Raw genomic sequence first — 12,837 nt, 5'->3', positions numbered from 1 at the left:
AACGTGGTCACAGTCACACAGGAGGAGGCCTGGAGGGAGCACAGAAGGCCAGCCTGGGCTGGATGTTGAAGCTGAGTGGATGGCAGTGGTTGATTTGTAGGAGCCTCAAAGGATAAAGAGTTTATTTCTATTCTGTTTCTTAGTGCTGTGCTTTTATTGTAGTATTGACCCAGAGTTTGTTGAATTTCTTTTTCTTGGACAAATTTTGGGAAGCCTGGGTAGGTTGCCAGTCAGGGGCTGAACCAGTCCTAAAGTTGAGAGGTATAAAACAGGCTCAGGGGTTTCCCTGGTGGTGCAGTGGTTAAAAATCAGCCTGCCAATGCAGGGGACACAGCTTTGAGCCCTGATACGGGAAGATCCCACATGCCACGGAGCAACTAAGCCCGTGTGCCACAACTACTGAGCCTGCGCTCTAGACCCCGCGAGCCACAACTACTGAAGCCCGCATGCCACAACTACTGAAGCCCGCGTGCCTAGAGCCTGTGCTCTGCAAAAAGAGAAGCCATCACAATGAGAAGCCCGTGCACCGCAATGAAGAATAGCCCCCGCTTGCTGCAACTAGAGAAAGCCCACGTGCAGCAACAAAGACCCAACGCAGCCAAAAATAAATAAATAAATAAACTTACAAAGAAAAAAAAACAGGCTCAGGCTACATTTTAGCTCTTCTGTAGGTACAGAAGTTTTTATCTGATTGTGTATATTAAGATAAGTACAATGAAAAGAGAAAGTACTGGCTTCTTTTTCTTGCTTTTAAAATTGTATAAGCAAGTCTTTGAAGGCTTTTCATCAGTTTTGTTTTTGGAAGTGTACACATTGTAATGCTTCAAAAAGAATAGTTTTTGGATAGAATCTGATCTAAAATTTTATACTGTACATCACATAATTGTTACAAAGTGTGTTCAATTTATCAAGTCAAAGAGAAGAAGGCATTCAGAAAGCCCCAATTAATTAAATCATATGTTGAAATTAACAGTTTGGCTTCTAATTTTGTTTTCTCTTGTGACAGATCTTTTATATAATATAGTCTCTGATTTATATTGAGTCTCAAAATACTGTTTCCATTTTTCTTAGGAAAACGGGAAAGCATTTCCACAACTTCATTAGTTGGCAAGACCTAAGAGCTATTGAACTTGTAAAATCTTGGAATAGTTCTCTTTTAATGAAGGTAATCTTTTTCTTATGTTCTGTGATTTGGATGTTACTGTTTTTCCTGTAAATGTCCTTTAGCCGTAGGCAGAACTGTATCATCTACTGATGATGTCTTAGGACATTAAGAAGAGAATACACACATGCACACTCCCCACCCCAGTGAAATTTAATAGTAGTCACCCAAGGGCGTGGTGGTGGACTGAAGTCCTTAACAGCTGCACGTCAGGAACCGCTGAGGAGGTTTGGGGTGGACCAGAGGTTCACAAGTGAGTGAGAATTCATTCCCGTTCCTGGAGAAATCGAAAAAATACAGACTATGTCCAGAAAAGATACAGACTATGTCCAGATTTTATCATCTTTTGTTATAAAAATGGTTAATGGATATTGAGAGAGATAACTAGCTGACTGCCACAAGCTTTCACCATGATGCCTGGCAAATGATGACACTGATGACGACAGTGACAGCAGTAGTGGCATCTCACTCCGAAGTGTGAGACTACCGAGTTAAAGAGCGAGACAATTTTCCAGCTCCTCACATATGGTGAAACCTGCAATATTTGGTCTTACAATCAGTATTGCATATGGATTGTTCTAATGCTTCTAATGCCGCACAGTTAAATGCCTTCTCAGTTAGGCTGCCCCTACCAGGTGGCGCATGGGGAGTATCCGGAGCATCAGTTTTCCTTGATAAGTGTTCGGAGACATTAATTTTATATGAAAACAAACTTGAATACATTATAGAATATGACAGCAATGCACGAGTGAAACAAATCTGCCATAGGCTCACCCACAATGATTTTTTTTGTTAGTTTAATATATAAAAATGCACCTTGCTTTAATAACTTGTGAGGCTGAATACTGAGAGGTGCTGTTTATGGGAAAGATAAACGTAAGAGTAAGAGTAAGAGTTGAGAGTAAGAGAGTTGAAAGTGGTTATAAGGAAATATTGAGTAAGAGAGTTGAAAGTGGTTATAAGGAAATATTGAGTAAGAGAGTTGAAAGTGGTTATAAGGAAATATTGTGAACTTTGATATAATTTAAAATTATACTATTTATAATGTGCAGTGTTACACTTTAATATATAATTTTAGTTTTTAATAGGTCAAGTCATTAGATGTTCCTTAAGTTAGTCAGTGAGGTGTTTGATAAAACTTTTATTCCTTTTAAAATAAATTGTGAAAACATTTATTTCTGTAGTATAAGCCCCAGATCTCAAATTGTGATGAAAAACTGACATCAAGCACAAAACTGAGCATTTAAAGCACTTGTCTACTTGATATTGAACAGGTATATGATATAAGTTTTGGCCTCTCTTAGCAGAGAAATGCACACAAACAGGCTCATGGAGTTTAGCGCACAAAATTGCAGAGCTGGTCCTGCCAGTGAAGGAACTCTACCCTATAATCATCCTTTTCCAGATGCTTATGGTCTGTTGACTCAGGTTCTTGGAAATGTTTAGGGAGGATGTGCCAGAGCTGGCACCAAGGTCGTGCGTTTAGCCAAGGCTGCCCGCAGGCAAAGTGGTGAAGTAATTGAGGCGTGGTGGCAATCTCCTGGCACCACAGTTTCCTCCAGTCACGCCAGGCACCCATGCTTCCTCTCACTGTTCCGATTCTTGCCTGTTGGTTGCTAAGGCTTCTCTTTGCTTTTAGCATAAAAGTCCCAACTCCTTACCAGAGTTTGACCCTGTCTCCAGCTCTGACCCCTTCCCAGACCCCTCTCTCCCTGAAGTTGCTAAGGATTAGGCTCCAGCCTTGCCAGCCCTCAAGCTCTTTCTTACCTGAAGGCCCTCGTGTCTGCAAGGGGCTCTCTCTGCCACCATGGCTGGATGCTTCTCATCCTTCAGGGCCCAGCCTCACCACCACCTCCTCTGTGGGAGCCCTTCTCTGCCATCCTATTCATAGTAGCGCTCCTCACCCCCCAGTCCGATCTCTATTACTGTCCTTTATTTCTTTCACAGCACTCATCAAATTTCAGAGACTCTGAGCTGTACATTTCTTAATTGAAGTTTTAATTGAGGTCATTGTAGATTCACATGCAGTTGTAAGAAATAATACAGAGATCCCTTACAGGCTTTGCAGTTTCTCCCAGTGGTAACATTTTACAAAACTATAGCATAATGTTACAACCAGGATATTGACATTAATATAATCCATAGATCTTATTCAGATTTCCCCAGTTTTACTTGTACTCACTTCCGTTTGTAGGTATGTGTATGTGTTTTAGTTTCTATACAGTTTTTTCCATATGTTCACTTATCTATCACCACAAGGATGATGAACAGACGGGGAACAGTTCCATCACTACAAGGATCCCTCCCTCATGTTGCTTTTCACAACCACATCCACCGCTCTCCCGTGTACCTCCCCACCCTCTCCAATCCCTAGCTCCTTGCAACCACTAATCTGTCCTCCATTACACATTTTTCTCAATTCAAAAATGTTATATATGTGGAATCATGCAGCATAAAACATTTTTTTGATTTGCTTTTTTCACTTAGTATGATTCTCTGGAGAATGCAGGTTGTTACATGTATCAATAGCTTGTTTCCTCTTTATTGCTGAGTTGTATTCAGTGGTAGATGTACCACCTGTTGAGGGACATCTCTGCTAATTCCAGTTTTGGGCTATGACAAATAAAGCTGTTATGAACATTTGTTTATGGAATTTTATGTGAACATAAGTTTTCATTTCTCTGAGATAAATACCTCAAGAGGATGATTGCTAGGTTATAGGGTAACTGCATGTTTTATTTTGTAAGAAACTGCCATACTTTTTCCCCAAGTGGTTGTACCATTTGCATTCCCACCAGCAATGTATGAGTTATAAGACATACTTTTTTTTCCAATTTTGAAAAGGATGATTTTTAACTAGGATACATTTTCTAATCATCAGGGGTTTTTCGGTCATTTTAACCATAAATTATATCTTACAATTATGTCATAATTTAACTAGCAGGATTTTTTTCTTTTTTGCTAGTACATTAAATAGTGGTTCATCTTACAACCAGTGTCTTCTTAGATTATCTCATTTATTGATTTGATTAAGTATTTGTCTGTCTCTTCCCACTAGAATGTAAATTTCAAGAAGGCAGTGATTCTGCCTCTTGTTCACTCTGTTTTCTCAGGACCTAGCGCAGTTCTTGGTACATGGAAGGTACTCAATAAATATTTGTTAAATATATGAACAAAGGTGTTCCTCATTCATATGTTGACTAAAAGTGCAGGTATTAGAACTCTTAGTACTTTTTGTGTGCCCCCGCCAAAGTATCTGCATTTTAACAGAAGATCCCTGAAGGATCCTAAATCTAAGTTTTTATACAGAAAAGTATAGTTGCTTATGGAAGAAGAACTCACTTCAGTTTGAAATGTTTCTTAACATATAACACATCAGAAGAAGGATTCTGGGTGTTCACCTTAAATACTTTTAAAAAGTCTTATATTTAATAAGTAATGTAAAATATAAGGAAGTGCAGAAGGTTTGAGTACTGAACAGGGTGAAAAGGAGGGTACAGACTTTCAGTTATACGATGAATAAGGTCTGGGGATCTAATGCATAATATGGTGACTAGTTCATAATACTGTATCTTATAACTGAAATTTGCTAAGGGAGTAGAACGTAAGTGTTCTCACCAAAAAGAAAAAAAGGTGAAAAAAATGAAAATGAGCCTCATTGTTCAAAAAAAAAAAAGGACAAAACTGAAATGTAGAGAGAACTGAGTCTACACATTTCTTGATTGATGCATTATGCTAAAAATGAAAGAAAAATAAATTTATTTCTATTTTAAATAAATAAACCAAAATCTTTCCATTTATTTTGGGGGGGGATGGGAATAATAGGAAAAAATGCAAAAAGTAGGTAAATTCTCTATAAATGAATGTTTTGTGAAACATCAGTTTCAGAAGTTGAATTGTCCATCTGCATCCTTCTAGTTAGGTAGCAGGATAAGGGTTTATTTTACTGTTGTTTTTTGGGTGTTTTTTAGTATGTCTTACAAACCTTAAAGCTCAATGCTGGATAGCCTCAACCACCAGAGGGCAGACAGCAGAAGCAAGAAAAACTACAATCCTGCAGCCTGTGGGCCAAAAACCACAGTTACAGAAAGATAGAGAAGATGAAAAGGCAGAGGGCTATGTACCAGATGAAGGAACAAGAAAAAACCCCAGAAAAACAACTAAATGAAGTGGAGATAGGCAACCTTCCAGAAAAAGAATTCAGAATAATGATAGTGAAGATGATCCAGGACCTCGGAATAAGAATGGAGGCAAAGATTGAGAAGATGCAAGAAATGATTAACAAAGACCTAGAAGAATTAAAGAACAAACAAACAGAGATGACCAATACAATAACTGAAATGAAAACTACACTAGAAGGAATCAATAGCAGAATAACTGAGGCAGAAGAACGGATAAGTGACCTGGAAGACAGAATGGTGGAATTCACTGCTGCGGAACAGACTAAAGAAAAAAGAATGAAAAGAAATGAAGACAGCCTAAGAGACCTCTGGGACAACATTAAACGCAACAACATTCGCATTATAGGGGTCCCAGAAGGAGAAGAGAGAGAGAAAGGACCAGAGACAATATTTGAAGAGATTATAGTCAAAAACTTCCCTAACATGAGAAAGGAAATAGCCACCCAAGTCCAGGAAGCGCAGCGAGTCCCATACAGGATAAACCCAAGGAGAAACACGCCGAGACACATAGTAATCAAAGTGGCAAAAATTAAAGACAAAGAAAAATTATTGAAAGCAGCAAGGGAAAAACGACAAATAACATACAAGGGAACTCCCATAAGGTTAACAGCTGATTTCTCAGCAGAAACTCTGCAAGCCAGAAGGGAGTGGCATGATATACTTAAAGTGATGAAAGGGAAGAACCTACAACCAAGATTACTCTACCCGGCAAGGATCTCATTTAGATTTGATGGAGAAATCGAAAGCTTTACAGACAAGCAAAAGCTAAGAGAATTCAGCACCACCAAACCAGCTCTACAACAAATGCTAAAGGAACTTCTCTAAGTGGGAAACACAAGAGAAGAAAAGGACCTACAAAAACAAACCCCCCAAAATTAAGAAAATGGTCATAGGAACATACATATCGATAATTACCTTAAACGTGAATGGATTAAATGCCCCAACCAAAAGACATAGACTGGCTGAATGGATACAAAAACAAGACCCATATATATGCTGTCTACAAGAGACCCACTTTAGACCTAGGGACACATACAGACTGAAAGTGAGGGGATGGAAAAAGATATTCCATGCAAATGGAAATCAAAAGAAAGCTGGAGTAGCTATACTCATATCAGATAAAATAGACTTTAAAATAAAGAATGTTAAAAGAGACAAGGAAGGACACTACATAATGATCCAGGGATCAATCCATGAAGAAGATATAACAATTATAAATATATATGCACCCAACATAGGAGCACCTCAATACATAAGGCAACTGCTAACAGCTATAAAAGAGGAAATCGACAGTAACACAATAATAGTGGGGGACTTTAACACTCCACTTACACCAATGGACAGATCATCCAAAATGAAAATAAATAAGGAAACAGAAGCTTTAAATGACACAATAGACCAGATAGATTTAATTGATATATATAGGACATTCCATCCAAAAACAGCAGATTACACGTTCTTCTCAAGTGTGCACGGAACATTCTCCAGGATACATCACATCTTGGGTCACAAATCAAGCCTCAGTAAATTTAAGAAAATTGAAATCATATCAAGCATCTTTTCTGACCACAACGCTATGAGATTAGAAATGAATTACAGGGAAAAAAACGTAAAAAAGACAAACACATGGAGGCTAAACAATACATTACTAAATAACCAAGAGATCACTGAAGAAATCAAAGAGGAAATAAAAAAATACCTAGAGACAAATGACAATGAAAACACAACGACCCAAAACCTATGGGATGCAGCAAAAGCGGTTCTAAGAGGGAAGTTTATAGCTATACAAGCCTACCTAAAGAAACAAGAAAAATCTCAAGTAAACAATCTAACCTTACACCTAAAGAAACTAGAGAAAGAAGAACAAACAAAACCCAAAGTTAGCAGAAGGAAAGAAATCATAAAGATCAGAGCAGAAATAAGTGAAATAGAAACAAAGAAAACAATAGCAAATATCAATAAAACTAAAAGTTGGTTCTTTGAGAAGATAAACAAAATTGATAAGCCATTAGCCAGACTCATCAAGAAAAAGAGGGAGAGGACTCAAATCAATAAAATCAGAAGTGAAAAAGGAGAAGTTACAACAGACACCGCAGAAATACAAAGCATCCTAAGAGACTACTACAAGCAACTTTATGCCAATAAAATGGACAACCTGGAAGAAATGGACAAATTCTTACAAAGGTATAACCTTCCAAGACTGAATCAGGAAGAAACAGAAAATATGAACAGACCAATCACAAGTAATGAAATTGAAACTGTGATTAAAAATCTTCCAACAAACAAAAGTCCAGGACCAGATGGCTTCACAGGTGAATTCTATCAAACATTTAGAAAAGAGCTAACACCCATCCTTCTCAAACTCTTCCAAAAAATTGCAGAGGAATAAACACTCCCAAACTCATTCTATGAGGCCACCATCACCCTGATACCAAAACCAGACAAAGACACTACAAAAAAAGAAAATTACAGACCAATATCACTGATGAATATAGATGCAAAAATCCTCAACAAAATACTAGCAAACAGAATCCAACAACACATTAAAAGGATCATACACCACGATCAAGTGGGATTTATCCCAGGGATGCCAGGATTCTTCAATATATGCGAATCAATCAATGTGATACACCATATTAACAAATTGAAGAATAAAAACCATATGATCATCTCAATAGATGCAGAAAAAGCTTTTGACAAAATTCAACACCCATTTCTGATAAAAACTCTCCAGAAAGTGGGCATAGAGGGAACCTACCTCAACATAATAAAGGCCATATATGACAAACCCACAGCAAACATCATTCTCAATGGTGAAAAACTGAAAGCATTTCCTCTAAGATCAGGAACGAGACAAGGATGTCCACTCTCACCACTATTATTCAACATAGTTCTGGAAGTCCTAGCCACAGCAATCAGAGAAGAAAAAGAAATAAAAGGAATACAAATTGGAAAGGAAGAAGTAAAACTGTCACTGTTTGCGGATGACATGATACTATACATAGAGAATCCTAAAACTGCCACCAGAAAACTGCTAGAGCTAATTAATGAATATGGTAAAGTTGCAGGATACAAAATTAATGCACAGAAATCTCTTGCATTCCTATACACTAATGATGAAAAATCTGAAAGAGAAATTATGGAAACACTCCCATTTACCATTGCAACAAAAAGAATAAAATACCTAGGAATAAACCTACCTAGGGAGACAAAAGACCTGTATGCAGAAAACTATAAGACACTGATGAAAGAAATTAAAGATGATACCAACAGATGGAGAGATATACCATGTTCTTGGATTGGAAGAATCAACATTGTGAAAATGAGTATACTACCCAAAGCAATCTACAGATTCAATGCAATCCCTATCAAATTACCAATGGCATTTTTTACGGAGCTAGAACAAATCATCTTAAAATTTGTATGGAGACACAAAAGACCCCGAATAGCCAAAGCAGTCTTGAGGCAAAAAAATGGAGCTGGAGGAATCAGACTCCCAGACTTCAGACTATACTACAAAGCTACAGTAATCAAGACAATATGGTACTGGCACAAAAACAGAAACATAGATCAATGGAACAAGATAGAAAGCCCAGAGATTAACCCACGCACCTATGGTCAACTAATCTATGACAAAGGAGGCAAAGATATACAATGGAGAAAAGACAGTCTCTTCAATAAGTGGTGCTGGGAAAACTGGACAGCTACATGTAAAAGAATGAAATTAGAATACTCCCTAACACCATACACAAAAATAAACTCAAAATGGATTAGAGACCTAAATATAAGACTGGACACTATAAAACTCTTAGAGGAAAGCATAGGAAGAACACTCTTTGACATAAATCATAGCAAGATCTTTTTTGATCCACCTCCTAGAGTAATGGAAATAAAAACAAAAATAAACAAGTGGGACCTAATGAAACTTCAAAGCTTTTGCACAGCAAAGGAAACCATAAACAAGACAAAAAGACAACCCTCAGAATGGGAGAAAATATTTGCAAATGAATCAACGGACAAAGGATTAATCTCCAAAATATATAAACAGCTCATTCAGCTCAATATCAAAGAAACAAACACCCCAATCCAAAAATGGGCAGAAGACCTAAATAGACATTTCTCCAAAGAAGACATACAGACGGCCACGAAGCACATGAAAAGATGCTCAACATCACTAATTATTAGAGAAATGCAAATCAAAACTACAATGAGGTATCACCTCACTCCTGTTAGAATGGGCATCCTCAGAAAATCTACAAACAACAAATGCTGGAGAGGGTGTGGAGAAAAGGGAACCCTCTTGCACTGTTGGTGGGAATGTAAATTGATACAGCCACTATGGAGAACAATATGGAGGTTCCTTAAAAAACTAAAAATAGAATTACCATATGACCCAGCAATCCCACTACTGGGCATATACCCAGAGAAAACCGTAATTCAAAAAGACACATGCACCCGAATGTTCATTGCAGCACTATTTACAATAGCCAGGTCATGGAAGCAACCTAAATGCCCATCAACAGACGAATGGATAAAGAAGTTGTGGTACATATATACAATGGAATATTACTCAGCCATAAAAAGGAACGAAATTGAGTCATTTGTTGAGACGTGGATGGATCTAGAGACTGTCATACAGAGTGAAGTAAGTCAGAAAGAGAAAAACAAATATCGTATATTAATGCATGTATGTGGAACCTAGAAAAATGGTACAGATGAGCCAGTTTGCAGGGCAGAAGTTGAGACACAGATGTAGAGAATGGACATATGGACACCAAGGGGGGAAAACTGCGGTGAGGTGGGGATGGTGGTGTGCTGAATTGGGCGATTGGGATTGACATGTATACACTGATGTGTATAAAATTGATGCCTAATAAGAACCTGCAGTATAAAAAAACAAACAAAACAACTAATACTAAACTTTCATTGGGTTATTTGTATGGAAATATGTTAATATAAATGTTTCAGACATTACATGAAATTTCTAAAAATCTTATATTTGTATTTGTATGGAAATATTTTAATATAAATGTTTCAGACATTACATGAAATTTCTAAAAATCTTATATTTGTATTTGTATGGAAATATGTTAATATAAATGTTTCAGACATTACATGAAATTTCTAAAAATCTTATATTTGTATTTGTATGGAAATATGTTAATATAAATGTTTCAGACATTACATGAAATTTCTAAAAATCTTATATTTGTATTTGTATGGAAATATGTTAATATAAATGTTTCAGACATTACATGAAATTTCTAAAAATCTTATATTTGTATTTGTATGGAAATATGTTAATATAAATGTTTCAGACATTACATGAAATTTCTAAAAATCTTATATTTGTATTTGTATGGAAATATGTATGGAAATATGTTAATATAAATGTTTCAGACATTGCATGAAATTTCTAAAAATCTTATATGTTCTGGTATAATGTTATAAGTAATAATCCTAGTTATTACTTTAAAATGTATATCTCAGAAAAAAAAAAATTACAGGAAAAAATCTGTAAAAAATACAAAAAAAAAAAAAAAAAAAAAGCTCAATGCTAGTTTTCTGTATAAGGCTTTTTTTTTTTTCAGTTAAAGATTTTGCATACGAAGAAGTAAGTTGAAAACTGTATGTTTCATCTTCAATCATTAGATAAATATAAATAGTATTAAATAAAATCTCTTATCCCAAATTTTAAGCACTTAATGTGTAGGGGAGCTTCCCTTCTGGGTTAATAGTAACTTGATTAAAAATATATTTCTAATAGAAAAATAGCCTTTTCCCTTGACTCTCTACCTTTACTTCCATAGTTAAAAATAGGTAAAGAGGTAGAAAACAGGTATTTTTAAAAGACTTTTATAAGTACTTGAGCCTCTAGTGTTTGCTAAAGAAGTTCATAGTAGATGTGTCACATTTCATATTTTAGAATGCAAATTGTCCTCTTAGGGTGCTTTGCTTGATCTCCTTAAGTGCTGAGAACACTTTATAAGTAGTTAAATAAATTGTTTGCTATTGGGTTGGTTTGCATGTATATGAAATTTAATATAGAAACATCAAACACCATTAAATGCATTTTCCTAAAATATCTTTTTTTAAAAAAATAGCTCATACACAGTTCCTGCCGAGTGCTGCACTTCGTCACTAGAAGTAAACGATTTTTAGCAGCCAGTTTGTTCACTTTCACAACCCAGCATGTTTCTTTGAGATTGGCCTGGATTTTGCAGAACCTGACTGAGGTAAGGAAAGAGTGTGCGTGTGTGTGTGTGTGTGTGTCTAGATTATGGGGATAAAAAAATGCAAGGAATAAAGATAATAATTTGATTTTTTTGAGGGAAAATTAAGTGTCCACCACATTGGGATGGAAGACAAAGAATCCTTACTCAATTTGGTTTTTTTAAACCTTTTTATTGTGAGTCATGGCACATATAGAAAAGTGAACAAAACAAAAATGTATCACTCAGTGATATTTTGTGGAGCAAATATCTGTGTAACACTACTCAAATCAAGAACTAGAACACTGTGGAACTATGTATTACATTTTCTTTCCACTTTTACAATTTACATGTTTATTCCTCAACACTTCACTTTAGCTTTCTTTGCCTGAATATTTTTGAATTTTGTAAATGGAATCATACAGTGCTTATTCTTTTGTGTCTGACTCCTTTTGCTTAACATTATATTTGTTAAATATGCCCAAATTGTATGTAAATTAATTTCCTTATATTTTCATTGCTATTTAGTGTTCAGAATATGATTTTACGTAGTTTATCCATTTATCCATTTTGTTCATGTACATTTGAGTTATTTCCAAATGTACATTTTGGGCCATTATGAATAATGCTATGTAAATGAGTTTCTGCTGTGTCTATACATGGGAATGGAATTTTTAGGGCATGAATGTGTATATATATTTTCACCTTTAGTGGATAATATCAAACATTTTTCCACAGTTTTTGACAATTTACACACCCCTCATCAGTGAAGGAGGGAATTTATAATTTCATTTACCATCATAATTGATATTATAAGTCTTTTTAATTTTAGCCATTTTGGTGGGTAGGTAGTGATATTTCATTGTGGTTTTAGACTGGATAAAAAAGCAAAATCAAACTGTATGCTGTCTTATGGGAGACATACTTTAGATTCAAAACTACAAATCAGTTAAAAGTAAACGGATGGAATCTATGAAACAGAAACAGACTCACAGACATAGAGAAGACAGGCTTGTGGTTGCCAGTGGGGAGGGGGAGTGGGGAGGGAAGGATTGAGTGGTTGGGATTAGCACATGCAAACTAGTATATATAGGATGGATAAACAACAAGGTCCTACTGTATGGTGCAGGGAACTATATTCAATATCCTGTGATAAACCATAATGGAAAAGAATATGAAAGAGAATGTATATATATGTATATATGAATATGAAAGAGAATATATATATATGTATATAGAATCACTTGGCTGTACAGCAGAAATTAACACAACATTGTAAATC

At 35.9% G+C, this 12,837-nt stretch overlaps 1 protein-coding gene across 4 annotated transcripts in view; it reads left to right on the top strand.

Annotated features, from left to right (window-relative positions):
- GK5 (glycerol kinase 5) overlaps nt 1–12,837 on the top strand; it is an 87,677-nt gene that overhangs the window by 36,392 nt on the left and 38,448 nt on the right. For 3 of the 4 annotated variants that reach the window (XM_036850736.1, XM_036850735.1, XM_036850737.1), the window contains exons 4-5: nt 1,072–1,165; nt 11,448–11,579. The exons of the other annotated variant lie outside the window; for it this stretch is intronic. In XM_036850736.1, coding sequence (XP_036706631.1) covers nt 1,072–1,165; nt 11,448–11,579 — 226 coding nt within the window. The remainder of the gene's footprint in view (nt 1–1,071; nt 1,166–11,447; nt 11,580–12,837) is intronic. 4 annotated transcript variants of the gene reach the window in all.

This window comes from Balaenoptera musculus, chromosome 4, assembly GCF_009873245.2.
Source record: "Balaenoptera musculus isolate JJ_BM4_2016_0621 chromosome 4, mBalMus1.pri.v3, whole genome shotgun sequence".
Classification (NCBI taxonomy): Eukaryota; Metazoa; Chordata; class Mammalia; order Artiodactyla; family Balaenopteridae; genus Balaenoptera; species Balaenoptera musculus.
Note: the sequence above shows the minus strand (reverse complement) of the source record. Positions and strands in the feature narration are given on the sequence as shown.